Genomic DNA, 17,591 nt, shown 5'->3' with positions numbered 1-17,591 from the left:
TGTTAATAAACTGCTTAGATATCCATATGAATTGAAGACATGGATGGAAATAATCCTGTGTTGCCTCCTCGTCTCATTGATACGTCCATCTTTCCTCTCCTGAAAAGAGAAGCCTCTACCAGGCCCCGCGGATGGCTGGGAAATAGTAAAAATTGGTCAAGTAGAGTATGCTGAGGGAGTCTGCTATGGAAAGAGGTTCCAATATGCCATCACTTCGAATAGTTAGTCTGCTCAGAGTAACCGAAAAAGCTGCAGTCCGCTGGTCGCGCCCTTATTGATTTATGGCCTAAATGATCTCCACTCCAAAGCTACTGCCTTTGTTCAGAAAATGAGCAGATTAATTTAATTGCCTTTCTTCTCGCCGACATATGACAGACTAGCGCAGCCTACAAGTTAAACACTGGCAAATACTTTCCCTATATATCCGGCGTAGTTAGTCTGGCAGAGACTATGAAAAGAGGGTTAACTTTAAACTTTGTCAGGGCAGAGGGTGTCTTTCACTTATCTGTTGTGTCATATGTAATAGAACTTACGAATAGAACTATTAGCCACAGACACAGTTTTAGGGTAGTTGTGAACTAGAATTTAACCATGGTCAGTTCTGGTCAGTTCAGGCGGGTCACATGGTCAGTTCTGATCTGTGACGGACATATGGAGATATTGAGAGAGACCTTTCTCAGGTCAAGGTTAAAACCTAACCTCAAATATCACAATATTTTGTGGATTTAGGTTGATGAGAGTAAAACGCGGACGTTGGGGAAGGGGGTATCAACGCAATATATTCTTATCTCGCCTTTTGACATCATCCCTCTTTAGGATTAACTTGATAACGTATCCAAAAAAAAATTACCGGGATAAGTTACTACCACACTATTGACGTCAGAAACGTTTTATTAAGCTTGGCTTGTCATGCAAACATTGAGGCCAAACAGAGAGGAGAATGTAGAACTGCCGTGCTACCACCAAGCTTTGCCTTCTTTAAAACGTATATATCCATCAATCAGTATGAAGGATAGACCCCTGATCAATCACTGTTAAGAGGAACCGGCATCAGTGGTGACGTATGAAACGAAGGGCCTATTTTTCTTCCCAATGTTTTTCTTGTGTTTTCTCTATGTGTTTGTTTACTAATTGCCAAGTCATCACAACATGGTAATGGTGTAATAACAAACATCCGATGTGTAAGCATTTACTCGGGGAGTACCTGCCATCAGTTACTGCATAATTGCCAAATAGACGCGTAGGTGTCGAGTTGCGTCTTGCTAGGTCGTCGGATTTATAACGGCACATGCTGAGTTCAAGTCAAGTTTAAGGCCGCTGCAGTGCATATGGACGGGCAAACCCCGCACCCAGTGTTACCAGACGTCCAACCACGCCGCAGCCGCTAACTTCGCGCGATTTCGACATAGCTTTGCCTTCACACCTGAGGTCTACATTTCGCTCCTGTGTGTTCTGTAAGGCTACCCCGGCGCGGAGCTATGGAGGCGTGGCCTCCTCGACCGCCCCTGACGGAGGGAAAGGCTAAATTTCTCTCATCTTGGCAGGCGGGTCACGCAAGACCTCAGCACATGGTGCCAAGCCGCAGGACCATTTATAGCCATCGGGAGGTCAAGTTCCAGCACGCGCAGGCTCCTGGGGGCGCGTCGCGGGGGTGTCAGTTCGTACCAGTGTTTTCTTTAGGGGAGTATATCTAGAGGTCCGCAGCTTCAGGGAACAGAACGACTGACTTGTCAGCCGAGAAGAGAAGGTCTCTGCCACTGGTGTTCCTCTCCGTGCAAGCTGCAAGTGTAAGTAGTGGTTTCTTTGCATCCTTATCTGTATTATACATTTGGTTTAACAGTTTGATCTGCTTCTTATTATATAGTTCGTAGTTCTGATAATGTTCTGTGACTACCTGAGCGTTGACGTTCAATCTGCTTACGAGTTACTGTCAATGGTGATCGCTTCTGATATGGCGCTGAGTGATATTCTTCTTACTCTCATTTTGTTCTAAAATGCACTTGAGGAGATGGCGGTAGGGCAATCAAAATGTACCCTACAACGGTTGAATCTCTGTGCGAATGTCACTTCTTTTTTTCTTTTTTTTCTTGACGTTCTTAGCGATATCTCAAAAAATGATGAGCACACTGTGAAATGTCAGCCACCAAAACGTTATTGTAGAGAAGACAAATGTTAGTCCTTGTCAACAGCAAAACTTTAAAGATGCTCTCTTTCAACCACGTTTTTACACATCGATTCAACGTTCAGATATAAGATCATATGGTGTTGCTAGTCTGCATTGTATGTAATAGCCTCTGTAGGTATGCCGTTAGCTTAAAGCTTGCGTAAGCTTGTCAGATGCAGATTATCGGTCGGTTTCTATAAATGTTTGCGGAGAAATTAAAAGAGCTCCAGATTCACCAAACGCTCCTACCTAGAGACAATATTGCCAAGCGCATACCAAGCTCGAGAAATGCATACTTCAGTTGACTTAGGAAGGGTTGGATAGATTGTGAACCCGGCATCAAAGAGGCGGCTCACACGTTTCTGCTTAGATCGAAAACACTAAGGTATGTTGCAATGTCGTCTAGTATTAAAGATATCTTGATATCCAGGTGTTATAAATGAGAGGTCATTGTTGACAGCGATATGGTTTGATTGGTAGGGGAACGGTAGAGAAGCGAGTTGGCGCCGTTGAGTCGTGACCAGATTAGCCGCTCTAACACCACGGTGTTGTTTGGAAAACAGTCTGACAAGTGCTTGCTACTGCTTCACGGCTTGTTAAAAAGTCTGTTGCTGCAAATAAACATCGGGCTAGTTGATGCCTCGTCTTTCTGATAACTCTTCACAGCAAACTTCCGTTAAGAAAGATTAGTGCTGCAGAAATGTTTTGTTTTCAAACATTCGTTTAACCCCAATCGGGGGTGTACAGCAATACAAATTACACCCAAAGTATATATCAAATCATAACGCCATAGCTTTACAATCGATGTTTGCACGATATCCTTCTACATAGCTATTTGTAAGGCTTTTCCTTTTCTCTAGACGGCGAATGCTTAGCGGCGTACAGTGAACAAAAATGGATTTGTGTAACCCCTAATTTCATAATTGGAATATGATGCAAGATGTGAACTGATGATTTGAATGACAAAAAAACTTCTTTATCAAATGAAATTTCTTGAGCGATCTTTAGTCGCTCAGCAGCCACAACCTCTGTTGGAAAGTGGTTGTCTGGTAGCTAACGTGACACAAAAGATTTTCTGAAAGCCCCCCTATATTTGTTCAACATGAACAAACATAAGATCGAGACAGTGCGTACGTGCCTCCATTCCGGGACATAGCATCCGATTCGCCTGCATACATTACATGGTTGAAATGTCTGCCACTAAACGAAGGTTGTTTTCAGAACGTCAGGGTCTCCGTATACGTAGCTCTCGATTTAGATGGACAAGTCAAACACAAGGAGAATTCGTTGAGAAGATTATAGGTCAACAAAGATGTGACAAAGAATATAAGACAGGGATTTTAAAACATTTCATTCATTAAGGAGAACGAAGCAAATCACCATGCTTCTCGGCGTCCTTTGAAGTTAAGAATCTATCATAATTACACGTCATAAGGAACATGTAAAATAATATCCCACTACAGAAAAAATCCCTTTGTGATTTGTGTTGTAACGTTATATGGAAAAGTTAATTTATTGTTCGGGGAAAGACGTACAACATTTGTTAACACTGACCATATGTAACGATCATCTTCTTTAGTTAACCTAGATTTTAAGCACTGTCTGGGTTTTGACCGGAACCGGAAGCAAATTATGTATAGACAGAGCGGTAAAGAATATTATATTGGCACCCAGTGTTCAAGAATAGCGTCTCAAATTATTCCCGAAAAAAATGTAAAATCACCGGAAAAGGTTAGGATGTTTTGGTCATGGAAGGGATTGTCTACTAAACATTCCTATCCGCTTCTACGTTTCAGTTATTTCTTACAAAGAATAAAGAGAACCGTCCTCCATTTTCCATTCGAGATCGACACCGAAGTCAACTTTCAGCCAACACTGCACGAAAACCACTCTTTACGTACTCTTGAAACATGCTTAAAGGTTCCATTTTGGCACTCTTTAAGTCTCTTAACGTATTCCCTACGCGGGCTTAAATGTTGTATTTATGATATCTTTACGTATGGACTAGAACAGCTCGGATTCCCAATGCACCACGTAGATGAGAAATGTGGTTGCGTGTAACCTAAAGTTGGTAGAAGTATTTTTCTACCAGATTCCTATATCTAAGATGTTTTCTGTGACCTTCGTGGTATTTGTAGTCAACTAATTGAATCCTTTTTCTGAAAATAACGTTTGTTGTGACAGGGACACGAGTTAACTTTGTGGTAAGCGATACGTTGTTCTTGTAAATGTTTTGAGTCTGAGCGGTAGACTAAGCATTTAAGGGAACAGCGGGAGCCATACCACATCGTCTCGTACCGATGACGGCGCCTTGAAATATCTGTTGATTTCGGATTTTGACTTAATGCTCTAGTTCCTGTATGGTTAAAGTTCACATGCTATAGTTCGGATTAGTTCCTTAGAAAACGTTAGCGCTGCAGTGCTATTTTCCAAACAATCCTCCCCCCCTTTCTTCTCACAAACTCAAACACACACACACGCACACGCACAGAGCGATAATTCCTAGTGTTTTATTGGTAGGGAGAATCGAAGTTATGTTTCGAAAATAACAAGTTTCTGGCATGGCCATGTATTACCATTGTCGAGAGTCATATTGTACGAAGCATACAAATTCTTGTCATTGTGTATATATTAAAGAGGATAATTATTTATACTTTCTAACCGACCTTGAAGTGATTAAGATCTGATTTCTCTCCGCAATATCAGGGCAAACCGTTCACTGCCAAGGCAAACACCGCTCCTCAGAATATATGTTTATCTTTCTTTGAGGAGAGATGTGACTTTGAGGACCCTGATTGTTTGTTTAGGCACGTTCATCGCCAGTATGTATCTGTGATGTACACATTCCTCATTAGGCACGTCAAAGTGAACTTTCACGATGTCCAATTGAAGGGCGAACGCGATAAGAATTTCAGTCAACATCGTCTGAAGTTCAGTCTGATAGGAGACTATATAATCATAACATTGTCTGAAGTTTATCCTAACAACATTGTCATAAGTTCAGCCGTATAACATCATCTTATGTTTCGTTTCAGGACGTTAGAAAAAATAGACTGTATATAGTGTCTCTTTTTTCCTATATACTTCGTAAAGTCGCCCTCATTTGAGAACGTTTTCAAGTCTTGTCGCCTTTAATACCATCATATATATACTATTTTTTCAAAGCGTTTATGAATCAACGCCCCAGCTTTTGTTTCTTAAAAAAAGTATAATTGTTTTGCTGTAACGACACCATATGTGCTTTCTAATATAGAGCCCCTATCCACCAGCTTGGGTGCCATCCAAGTTAGTCTCATACTCCAACGGCATAAACTAACAATGGTGGCACCCAGGCTACCTATACCGAGCAACAACGGTTGGTAAAAAAATTATTTATTTATTTATTTATCTATTGGTTCAGCATGTACATGCCAGGGTTGCCCAACTAGCCGGAGACTATTTCTAAGGATTAACCCATGTGTGGTCATGGGACTGTAGGTTTTGGACCATCGCACACCGGGGCATACCCCTACTCTTTTTCGAAAGGTGTGGTTGGTTCTTTCACGTGCGCGGGGTGTGGCTCTTCCCAAACACTGGACCCCCATTTAACGTCCTATCCGAAGGACGTCCGTAACCCTAGCTGAGCTAGGTATTCATTTACACCCGAGTGAAGTGAGGAAAGCCGCGTTAAGTGCCTTTCCCAAGGGCACAACGTCGAGGCTCATGTCCAGACATGTTTGACAGTCAAGTGTTCTGTCCATTACGCCACACGACGCCACCACGTTTCATTGTTAAGATGTTCTTGCCCCGACCTAATGAAATATGGGACAAAGCTAGTGAGCTGGCGGCTTTTACTGGTTCGCAAGATGGTGTAAGATGTATTTTAGGCAGGCAGTGTAAGTTTCGGAGATGCCAAAATTTTTCTGCAAATCCATGCCAAATGCCATATCGACATGCGTTGCCAGCGCCGTCTTGCCGCTTTGGATGCACTAAAACTGTAAAATACAAAGGTTTGGTGACATATTCTAACCGTCAATGCGGGGAAGCAAAGTTATTGTGCCTTGAGACAAGAGTTAGCACCAAACGACACGAGGATTTTAGAACCCCGAAATGCTTATAAAGTGTAACATTATCATGGAAACTGTCGATGCTAGAACCTACGCAATCCCCTATGGCCTGGCATGAAGGATGCGCTGAATGGAGACAGATTAATTTTCTTCTCAAGTCAGACTCTGACAAGGTCGCAGCTCTGAGACATCGGTTCCCTGCGAAGTGCAAACACCGACATTTTTGAGGTGCAAGAAAGGTTCTAGCCGTCTGGCGACTGTCGAAAACGCAACTGGCGAGCACACAGAAATCATCTCCAAGAATGTAGATCTCCTCTGCAAGTTCATTAATCATACCTGTGGGTCAGCCGTTCAGAAGCTGGTCCATTTACATATTCAAAGTCATTTTTTTCCATAAAAAATGGAGACATAGTTTTGGGTGTGTCTGTCTGTCCGTCTGTTTGTTTGTCTGTTTGTCTGTTTGTGTTTCCGGACTACTCTAGTCAGCATAACTCAAGAGCCTCTTGATGGAATACAATGATATTTAATATGTGGGCGGGTGCTGTGAAGCCGAAATTAAAGATCGATTTTGGGCCCCCTGGTATGTGACCTTGGTACTGCAGCAGAAATTTCATTTTTGTATCTCTTGACCTGGATGTGCTATGGTCTTGATTTTTTGGTGGCAGATAACTTGTGATGTAATGAAGACGTGGTGTGGGTTTGGGTCCCCTAGCAGCTTGCTCTGGAACTGCAGGGGCGCCATTGTGAAAATCTTCTAAGGAGAATATCTGAACAAAGGAAAGACGGATTTTTAAAATTGATTTTTGTTTCGTTTGCAGAAGCCGAAAGATGGGGACCTGCGGGTTACTGTTGTTCCTGACGGCAGTTGTGGTGGGATCGGCACAACTCGTGTCGGTAAGAAGGAGCCACAGATCTTACAGAGAAACTATCTTTCCCAATAGACCTTTACCACACATGTTTTTAGTGTATCGTTTGATGATGTGTATTTTCTGATCGATGGCATCAACCAAAATGAACAGCGACAAGAAATAGTCGTATTGGTTCAATAAGCTACTTCAAAGTTATGATCATAGCAATTGTGAATGAATGAGTAAAGAAAAATTACTAAGCATGTCCGCCATATTGGCAATTCTACTATATGTTCGTTATTCTTGAACGATGGGGAGAAGAGGGTGATATCCCTAAAAAAGAAATGAAGAATGAAAACTCAAGCTCTTAATATTTTTCAAGCCCTGTCCTTGTTATAGTAGTAAAACACTGACAGCCTCCAATTTACGGTGTTTCAAGATATGTTCATAGATATCATCTTACACAATCTGTTATCAAGCTGCGTTTCACAAGGCTAGTGCCTGTGCTTGAAGAACATACCCAAGACTATTAGAGGTATGAATGGTAGACTATGTACCTCTCCTGCTAGAACTTAACATCTAGCAATCACTTAAGGTTATAGCTGTACCGAAGCTCAACCGCATGTTTGCTGTGATGTCGCGTTTTGGAAGGGACCGCAAACCTGGCAGCTGCTTTCAGTTCACATTCCTCCACAACTTGCAAACACAAGATAGACAATATGGCGGACATAGCTGCAGGTTTCGGCGGAGCCCACTCCAAAATTTTCTTTTTACACTCAACTGCATCTGTGTAAGGCACAGCTAGCGTTACAGCTCACCGCTCCGTTTGATGACGTAGCATCGGAAACGAAGTTTTGTGGTAAGAACATCCGGGTCCTACATCCGGGTCCTCCTGGAAAAGATGGCCGATTTAGCGCAGTGACGCGGTAGCCTCGCGGTGGTGCTTCGGAACAGCTATCACCTCAAGTGAGTATCAGTCAATTTTCGTCTATATTATTTTGTACGCTCCCATGTTTTCCATTACATTTCAGCGCTTAGCGACCAGTCTGTACGCTTAACAAATAAACAAACAAACAAACAAACAGGCAGCCCCTACGCTCTCCATACTCAGCTTAAATTCGACATTGAAGCTTTCTAACGACACAATGTGACTTTGCAAGCACTAACCCTGCTTCTGTTTCACTCGCTTTGTACTATGTTTTCTGTCAGGCTGCCCGATACTGCTACAGCGACGTCGATTGTGACGCATACAGCTACTGTGACGCCCAGATCTTCGGCCAGTACGGAACGTGCGTTCGGAACAGTGACCGCCCAAGCAGACTAAGGGTTTGCTCTTTATCCCAGCAATACCCCTAGCGCACCTCATCACCCGAAACATTTCCACATAGAGTTTGACGTTTTTGTTCCATTCCGATTTCATTAAATTTCTTAGACCTTAGTTCTAATTGTAGCTCTGTGAGTTTTTCTTAGGCTGAGATGATGCGGTTTTAACTATCACCGTGGTTTTAACAGACCAAATGTCGTTTACATCAAATTATTTTACTGGTTTTCAGAGGACATATTGCTACTCGGATAATGATTGTGGCCCATCTACGTTTTGTGACACTATAACATATGGAAGATTCTACTTCGGTGGAGGGATCTGCAGGGTACGTATTTGCTAATGCTGTCCAATGATACTTTCATGAATAGATTCCAATGGGATACTCTTACTTGCATGTCATCACTCATTGAAATACATTAAGCCAAGTTGATATGATTTATATTTTCCTAGACAAGAAGTCGCTGTAGCATCCAAAGATAGACCTCTTTGTTGTTATTTATTCCAATAGTCACGTTTCTTGGTCTTTGGTTGAATCATGAATCACCTAATTTTTCTTTTAGCCACGTTACTGCTACAGCCACGCCGACTGTGAGGGCAACACGTACTGCGACTACTACAGGGACACCAATTACGGACTGTGTAAAAGATCACCGAGATCGGTATGCATTTATACTTCTTCACTGTATGTATGCTTCCATCTGTATGCCTCCAACACGACGACGACAGGCTGTTGTTGGCCTGAAGATTGAGGATTAAAGCATTCCAATCGTTCCGTTACTGCTAGTTTGACTGACATCCAGCCTCACCGAGTAGCCCATCAGTAAACAGTAAGTTATGCTACAGTCGGAATTGGAAAGAGAGGCCCTGCAGGGCAGTTAACAGCCCCAAGGGACACCCTGCGAGTGACGGGCTACTTTTGGGAACAACGGGGCCCCGGGAATTTTTTTAGAACTATGAATTAAAATCATCCCGGGACCCTGTAACAAATGGACACCACACGGTAATAAGAATACTGCTGAGAGGTACACTCTCGATGTACCTCAGTTCACCGGGACAAATTTGTGGCTTTGAGCCCCGACCGAGGTGTAGCCTACGGGCACTGGTGCAAATGTGACCGTAGCATTAACCATGATACAACTGTGTTCTATATTTAGGTCAATTACATGTTATTAACTCGTTCCTGTCTGTTCATTTTATTATTAACGTTGTTGCTTCTTCATCTTCGCCAGCCCTATTGCTACAGTGACAGTGACTGTGATGCAGCAAAGGTCTGCGATAAACATTCATTCTTGTTCCAAGACTATGGATTATGTCGGGTAAGGAGTTTCCTATAGCAGAAATCATTTTTTCTCATTTCAGGTTGCCTAATTTTCCATTATATTGTCGGTTCTTCTCAGAGCATCACTTTGATTTGTAAAATCTGGGACAGTTGTTTCTTATCATCCATTTGCTGATAAGATGTTAACGGTAGCTTCTGTTTGACAGTTTCAGTATTGCTATCGGGATCAAGATTGCGACGACTACGAAAACAGCTACTGCGATACATTCTACTCGTTTGGTATGGGCGTACGACATTATGGCGTTTGCATCCGGGGAGGAAAAGTACAAAGACCAAACAGCGTCCCCGCGGGAAGACCGGGACCCCCGGTAAGTTTTACACATAAAGTTTAGATATATTTTGATTCACGTTTCGTAACATTTCCATTCCACTAGGACGGCGCTCTTGCCACGCACTCTCTGCGACCTAAAATTTAAAAAAAAAAAATTGCGCTCTACGAATTTCATAGATTTTAATCCTTTTGAATACGCTTTCTGTGTTTTGTTGTCTTTTCAGCCGTACTTTTACATTTTGCATGATATTTCAATTATGAAATCAAGGTTTAGACAAATCCGATTTAGGTTGCAGCGAGAGGTCATGTAGCTATCAGATAAATGCCATTTCGTCTATGCAGCTGAAAAAGCAAACAAACATTGTGTGAAGTGCACATTGCGGTATTAACTTTTCAGCTTGATGTGCTGCTCTTATACATGTACCACACGACATCATATTTACAGAACTCCGTTTTCTGCTTACTTTTAGGACCTCGGGTCTGGATACTACGGCTGAACAGTTCTGCCACAGTCACGGTGACGTGTACAGACAACCAATCACAGTGAAATCCAAAAATGTTGTGGTGAATACAACTGCAACTACCAGTCAGTGAAATACATTTTTTGGTGAAAAAAATGCATATGCACCTTCTATACCACGGTCAATGTAAGATATCAATCTCGGTGCTATTTTTGTTGACATATGTTTTATAGATTTACGAAGACATAACATGTCATTATCTGCTATGACTATGCCAATGCCAAAAATGACAAGTTATAGTATAAAGACCTGCTTCTTCATAGAAGGCATCAACAGATCGTCACTGCACGAAATGACCTCGGATCCTGGCGGATACGTACAGGGATTTTTTTGTATTTTTGCTGGATACTGACGGATACTGACGGATCCAACGTAACTAACGGGAAATCCACACGGGCTTTGGAATATTTCCGGAGGAATCCTTGTACGAATCCGCCTGGATCCGAGGCCATTTCGTGCAGTTTAACTATACTAGGTTTTGCAGTCTGGTGAGCTATCAGTCCTATCAGACAGCAGTATATACAATGGGACCAGAACTTTGAAATATCCGCGGTAGCACGTTAGGTGAATGTATAATTATTCAAATCAGATCTCCACACTAGGTAACTTTTGAATTCAACCAAGATCATTCTATTGCCGATTGATTGTTAATGGACGAGCTGTATTCAGGACACTCGTTAAACCGTATGTTAAGTGGTGATTTTACAAAATCAAGCACAACGTTTAAATTACATTTCTGTAATTTTGTATATTTAAGTTTTTATCATATACGATTTGGCTGCTATAGACGCTATAAGCCATAACATGACTTCGTGGAATACCAGTATTGTAAGGGAAACCGTATAAAACCCCGTAAATTTGATTTGTTAATATATCATGGTTTATGCTGCATTAACAACGCTTGTGGAAAACAGTGAAAAAGCAGTGTGTACACTTTTTTTTCAATTTCTAATATTTTTGGGTCATATCAGCCCAAACTGTCCATATTCCCTCTACGCTTTATGTAGCTGACTTGCTTCTAATGAAACGAAAGAATGTATTCAGACGAAAGATTCTTTATTAAGAAGAAGAAGCTGGATTTCTTACTGTTACAAGGAAACTGACATACCAAACACATAGCAACGAAACGTTAGAAATGTATATTTAATAGCATTACCGTAAGCTGTCATTTTTGTAAAGTATTTTAGCATGAAAAAATAAAACTGATTTAGACACATCGTGGTTATTGAGGAATCACTTTGGCTGTGCTGTTCATATGCGTTGAAAATGGAGTAGGGAAACAATTGTTTGTACCGCAGATTATCATTGACTTGTTTTAGCAATATCTTGAGAAACCTACCTCGGCTGTGGCATTTTTTATCTGCGCAGAGGTTGGTCCAATCCTGAGTACAAAACACCACACGGAAACTCTGGTAAGTTGAAAACTTTCAAAACTGTTCTCCTTGCTTATAGTACGCCATTTTAGAGAACCCAAACAATTATAGTTGTACAACACCCTTGGTTATGTATTTGTACATCTACTCACGTGCCAAGTGGAGTAGGTTAGGACAGCAAAGAGTAGCATGGTATGGTAAAATCTTTATGGTAAATAATTGGTGCCCAAAAAATGAATTTCGTCAAATGGAGAAGCCATTCGAGTGCAACTTTGAGCTTGAACCAGCGATAATTGTGATGAATAAGTTTATTCCAAAGATCTGAAATCTAATTGCTAGTGTCCTAATTACACTGTAGCGTTTTCTCAACACATGTACTAAAATATACTGCGCAGACGCATTATCCAAGCGAAGTTGATGTAGATTATCACGAAGATTGTCGAATGCAGAAAAAAATTGGCTATAGGCACTCAGGGAAAGATTGAAATGTTACAGACATAAAGTTGCAACTATGGAAACATTGGTTGAGTGACTGAGCCCATTATTTTCACATACAACGTGTATCTTACCACAGGTAAACGTTGTGGAGTCCAGTCATCACCCCCTTCTCCTCAATGTGTGGGTCTGCGATGTGCAATTATCGTCCAACAGCGCCAGTTGTTGGACGCAATATTTTGACCCCTGGTATTTTGTGACTTTTGCCCCTGTAGGCGCAGGTGGGCTATCCTGGTTATCCGGGCTACAACCAGTTCTACGGGGTGTCCGGCCACTCCAACGAATGCGACAGTGACAGTGACTGCAGCGGCTCGTACCGGTGCCAATTCGCGCCCGTCAGCGGCAAGTCTTTTTGCACGCCCAGCGTGTACACATACCCGTACAGCAGCTACTCCGGTTATGGTGGATACCCATATGACGTACGTTTGTATACCTATTTACCTCTAAATAAGCTTAACGATTGTTGAAATCTGTCCATAAGACAAGCTTATATGATGTTTGAAACAGGCAACAGTCATAGATAAACGGTAATGCGCGTGATATTTTGGCTAGCAATTTTTTTCTCTCATTCTTTGATTCTATTATTTTGTAATGTGTTGTGTTGTGTTGTGTTGTGTTGGAATTTGATGTTACGTATTTGGAAACCTTTCTGTTGAAATAGCCATTTCTTACTTTGTGTTTCTTTTATTTAACGAAGTCTGCTTTTGTCTTTACACAGTACTACGGATACTATGGAGGATATGGTGGATATCCCTACTACAACTACTACGACTACTACGGATCCTCCTACCCATACAATTATGGTTCTTACTACCCCTATAACTACGGATACTACGGCTCTTACTACCCCTACTACAACTACGGATCTTACTACCCATACTATGGACATCCTTACGTTGGCGTGAGTATCTTGACTTCAATCTATTCCAAACTAAGAAAACTGTTAGAAAATTGAATCTGTATTCATATGGTAGGTATATCTGTTGAAAATGCACATTTTCCCGGCTGCACCTCAGTACACCGGCGAGGGGACGGCAGAACCACGACAGGGCCCACCCCCGACCCTCACACCCGAACAGATGGAAGAGATGAAGGCCAAACACGAGGAGATGAGGAAGAAGGCAGAAGAGTTCTGGAGGAATAGGGAAGGCAAGGAGCAGCTAAAGCCCGGAGAGAGCCTTGAGGACCACGTTGTTCCGATGGGAGGCCAGTGGTTCCCTCCACCACCACCCCCATCTCAGGAGCCGGGAGAGCAGGGTAACCAAGGCAACCAGGAGGAGAGGAGGAGGTGGATGCCTCCCCGCGTGCCCAGGGGACGGAGGCCTCCTACCGAGGAGCAAGGTAACATATAGCTTCTGTTGTTTGATTTAATCGTACATACAGAATCAACAAGTGTATAAAAGAGACAAAGCTATAATCGGTTGCGGCGACAACTAATAGAGCAGCCTTTACTATAATTTATTAAAAAATTTTTTGTTTCTATTCAGTCGTAGACGACGGAATTGCAGTGGATTAAAGACACAGGGGAGGTTTCAAAGACAACGAGTGTTCTACTGGCCTAGATGATGACAAGACTCGGACCGGACATGGACAAAGATTGAATTTGTACTGCCAGCATGGCGTGCTAATTAGCAATGCAATGTGTGAATGATATTTAGTATAATTGATCAAGCTTATGAAAAAAATATTAACATGAATCAACTGATGATCATCGAAAATCATCGTTTAGACGGTGAGTTCCTGAAGATTGACGCTTAATCTCTTACCAGTTGCGACTGGTGAATGATACGAAATAAGAAATAAGTCACGTAAGTCAAAAAGAATTAAAACATACATTTCAAACGTATAATTCTTGGTGATACACTTTACGGGTCTAATTCAAATGTGGAAAAACAGTGATGTATTGCTTTTGTCAAATCTACTACAGTAGATAAAAGAGATAATCTGATTCTCCACATTGCTTTATGCCCACCGGCTGCCGCTGTGTTTAAAACCATGTATATGATTTTGAAATAAAAGCTGTGCAGAAGATGATATTAGTCGAGGCTGTATGTTTGGCCTTTTTTGTGATACCTACGTATACAGGATAAAAGGCTAAACGTTACACAATGCTTAGCATCTACAGGGTGCTTATGAGAATGAGATCAGAGAAGCCTTTGTAACATCCGCTGCTCTATGTTTAGACATCTCGAATGTGTTGTGAAATCATTTCGTATCGTCCAAATGTTGACTCAGTGGTGTAGATTTTTTGGTTCTGGACCGGCGGCAGCATCTTCGGAAAGCCCTACAGGTATGCTGCAATTTGTTTCATTTGTTGAGTTACTTCTGTTTTCGTTGTCGTAGGGAAAAAAACTAGTTCTATAGTCGTGAACATGGTAGATGAAACCATGATTAGGGAGCAACTAAAGATACATACGCTCAGATAGAGCTGTGTCAACTAATAAGAATAAAAGCGTTGATATCGTTGTTCATGTTGCGCTTTACTGTAACAGACGGCGTTATTTCATCTTAAGGTCCCCTGAATTCAATCGTCCCTTTAGATGATAGAAATTAACACAATAGATTAAGTGACAATAACTAGATCTATCTAATTGTTAAAGGGCTGATGCAAAACAAAAGTCGTATTTTAGCTACAAACCACTGGCCTCATGGAGTTACCCTCTTCTCCTCAAGAATTAGTTTGGGCCTTCGGATTTTTGTTTGCTGTTGACCACAACAGGCTACAGTGCCTATATGTATTATGTGTTGGTAGTTTTCCTTTTTACCTCGCCCCTTGCGCGACATCTCTGTAAGCGTCACGCTACACCACGGTACTTACACAGTTTCCGCTGGCTTCTCTACAGGCACAGTATTATCCCTATGGGTATGGTCATTACCCCTATGGGTCAGGGTCCCACCCGGCCCTCTCCAACACTTGTGAGAGCGACGAAGACTGCAATGGCGGCGGGTACACCTGTCAGGAGTTCCCTGCCGTAGGACGCGCCCTCTGCGTCCCCAGTTCGTACGTAAGCTGGGGAGGGGCCGGCTATAACTACCCTTACTACGGATACGGATATGGATACGGATACCCAGGATACGTAAGATCATCGATCCTTTCTGTCAGCTTATTTGACCATTTATCTATACTTTGTTACGTTCAAATGGATATACTTTACATTACCATACAGGCAATTGAGACATTCTGATCAATGACAGCTTAACTTTTTGACATTTCTCAATGGCTATGAATCTCTAAGCCTTCATGGATTTTTTTTGATGACAATTCATAATAAAATGTAATTTTTTACGTATCCTTCAGGTTCGGTGATAAACACATGGCGCACGACAACAGTATGAGAAAATTCTTGTTACAGTCGTGAATGTGTTGAACATGGTTCAGCTGAATTAAAATTGTAAAGTTTGGCCGAATCTATATCATATCCTCGAAAAAAATTCAAAAATTGAGATTTTTTTCCAAAACACATAACACATCTACCAGAGACGGCAGTCTGTTTGAACTAATCAATCTTACTATTTTATCCCTTTTTCCTACAGGGATATGGTGGCTATAGTGGCTATCCTTACGGTTATGGATACGGCTATCCCTACTACGGCTACGCCTACGGGGGCTATAGTGGCTACAGTGGCTACAGTGGCTACGGATATCCCTACAACTACGGATCATATCCATACTACGGACACCCATACCTCGGAGTAAGTTGCATTCCTTGTATTAGATTAAGTAGATAATGATCCTACTATTTCATGAACTATATTTGATTTTCATAAGTTCTATAATAAAGGATGAGCAGAAATATTTCAAGATGTCGCCTAAAGAGAGTTGATAGAATATGCAGAACACCCTAGTTACTAGTATTGTTTAGTTCTTTTGCATCCGATTGTTGTGACAAATAAAAAGTTATGAAATATTGTATCACACAGTACGTCGGCGAGGGAACTGCTGAGCCTGGAGCAGGCACTCCTCCCGGAGTGGGCACTCCTCCCGTAGCAGGAACTCCCCCATCCCTGACTCCGGAGCAGGAGGAGGAGATGAGGGCAAAGCACGAGGAGATGAGGAAGAAGGCAGAGGAGGCTATGAAGAAGTTCTGGGAGAACGTGGCTCGCGGTGAAGGGCCAAAGCCTGGAAACGAGGACATTGTGCCGATGGGAGGAAACCGGTTCCCACCGCCTCCCCAAGTTCCCGGTCAGGGCCAGGAGCAGGGTCAGGGGAGGCCGCCGGTCATGAGAGGACCGTGGATCCCTCCGCAAGCCGCGAGAGGACAGCAGCCCCCTGGTGAGTGTCCCCTTAGCTTCTTCAGCCCTAACTGTTCCCAAGAAGCCTGATGTCACCTATAAGTCAGGAGAATTTGGAACATCTTAATTCATGTAAATTTATGCATATTTGCCAACATGGACCAATCGTTACTGGACTGATAACTGCCTTTTTTCATGATGATTTTTAACTCCTATTGGCAGGTCTCAGAGAATAGGAATGTTCCTCTCAAGCTAGAAGTTTAGGGCCAGAAGCCCTAAGAGTGGGGCCTCTGACAGCGATGTATTTTGTAACAGTCCAAGTATTGCTGTAGCTCTTAATTTTGTTATACAACCACCATTTTTGTAACAAATATTGCTACATAAAGAAAATGAAAAGTACTTAATAAATAAAACAACTCATTTTCTTAAATCTGATAGTTGTGAACATGCAAGACAGCATCGCTGAAGACTGAAGAAACCAACTGCAAGACAAATGACCCACAGATAAGAAGAATCTGATCTTAGTTTAGTATGTTAGCAGTGCGTAGACATGTGTGTGCGTCCTCTGAAATCTACTACTGTAAATTGATGAACGGCATGAAGTAACTGATGTGACAATGTAGTATGAAGAGTTACGTAACTGTGCGAACTCATAGATCGCTTCTAAGCTCCTGTATTTAGCTGTTGTCATACAGTACGGATATGGTAAAAAAAACATGTACCAAAAGCAAACAAAATGCAGCACAGTGTAGATATGCGAAGATTAAGAAGCGATTTGATGTGAAACGACTAGAATAAAGTGCGTGTAAGGTTGGTGCAATAAAGTTTTCACAAGCAACCATGTATGAGGTTTAGTTTCGCTCATTACTTTATGTTATGATAATTAATGTAATGACATGAAATAGAAATTGAAATCACCGTGGGTTTAGAGCCTTAACTGTATTCAACGTCTAAGTATCAGTTTTTCCAACGTTTTG

At 41.9% G+C, this 17,591-nt stretch overlaps 2 protein-coding genes across 3 annotated transcripts; both read left to right on the top strand.

Annotated features, from left to right (window-relative positions):
* The first annotated feature begins 1,563 nt into the window (after window positions 1-1,563).
* Window positions 1,564-17,219, top strand: LOC136421698 (keratin, type II cytoskeletal 2 epidermal-like). 2 transcript variants are annotated; one of them, XM_066409193.1, is made up of 6 exons: window positions 1,564-1,787; window positions 7,029-7,104; window positions 12,597-12,800; window positions 13,100-13,282; window positions 13,398-13,722; window positions 13,869-14,420. In XM_066409193.1, the coding sequence occupies exons 2-6, from the start codon at window positions 7,039-7,041 to the stop codon at window positions 13,895-13,897; spliced, it is 807 nt and encodes a 268-aa protein (XP_066265290.1). In that variant the 5' UTR covers window positions 1,564-1,787; window positions 7,029-7,038; the 3' UTR covers window positions 13,898-14,420. The 2 variants fall into 2 exon arrangements, with proteins under 2 accessions (XP_066265290.1, XP_066265282.1); XM_066409185.1 differs by lacking the exons at window positions 12,597-12,800; window positions 13,100-13,282; window positions 13,398-13,722; window positions 13,869-14,420 and adding exons at window positions 15,225-15,458; window positions 15,916-16,074; window positions 16,303-16,654; window positions 17,053-17,219 and having other exon boundaries at window positions 1,579-1,787.
* On the top strand, window positions 7,778-10,890 carry LOC136441109 (uncharacterized). Its single transcript, XM_066437258.1, has 7 exons — window positions 7,778-7,848; window positions 8,189-8,384; window positions 8,612-8,707; window positions 8,943-9,041; window positions 9,612-9,698; window positions 9,868-10,029; window positions 10,463-10,890. The coding sequence occupies exons 1-7, from the start codon at window positions 7,778-7,780 to the stop codon at window positions 10,487-10,489; spliced, it is 738 nt and encodes a 245-aa protein (XP_066293355.1). The 3' UTR covers window positions 10,490-10,890.
* Window positions 17,220-17,591: the final 372 nt, after the last annotated feature.

The sequence above is a fragment of the Branchiostoma lanceolatum genome, chromosome 1 (genome assembly GCF_035083965.1).
Source record: "Branchiostoma lanceolatum isolate klBraLanc5 chromosome 1, klBraLanc5.hap2, whole genome shotgun sequence".
NCBI lineage: Eukaryota > Metazoa > Chordata > Leptocardii > Amphioxiformes > Branchiostomatidae > Branchiostoma > Branchiostoma lanceolatum.
This window is presented reverse-complemented; position numbering and strand designations above follow the sequence as displayed.

Coding starts and splice junctions, on each gene's coding strand:
- LOC136421698 (XM_066409185.1), top strand. CDS start 7,039: ATGGGGACCTGCGGGTTACTGTTGTTCCTGACGGCAGTTGTGGTGGGA. Junction 7,105..15,224: donor GATCGGCACAACTCGTGTCG/GTAAGAAGGAGC, acceptor GCTTCTCTACAG/GCACAGTATTATCCCTATGG. Junction 15,459..15,915: donor GATACGGATACCCAGGATAC/GTAAGATCATCG, acceptor TTTTTCCTACAG/GGATATGGTGGCTATAGTGG.
- LOC136441109 (XM_066437258.1), top strand. CDS start 7,778: ATGGCGGACATAGCTGCAGGTTTCGGCGGAGCCCACTCCAAAATTTTC. Junction 8,385..8,611: donor ACCGCCCAAGCAGACTAAGG/GTTTGCTCTTTA, acceptor ACTGGTTTTCAG/AGGACATATTGCTACTCGGA. Junction 8,708..8,942: donor TCGGTGGAGGGATCTGCAGG/GTACGTATTTGC, acceptor TTTTTCTTTTAG/CCACGTTACTGCTACAGCCA.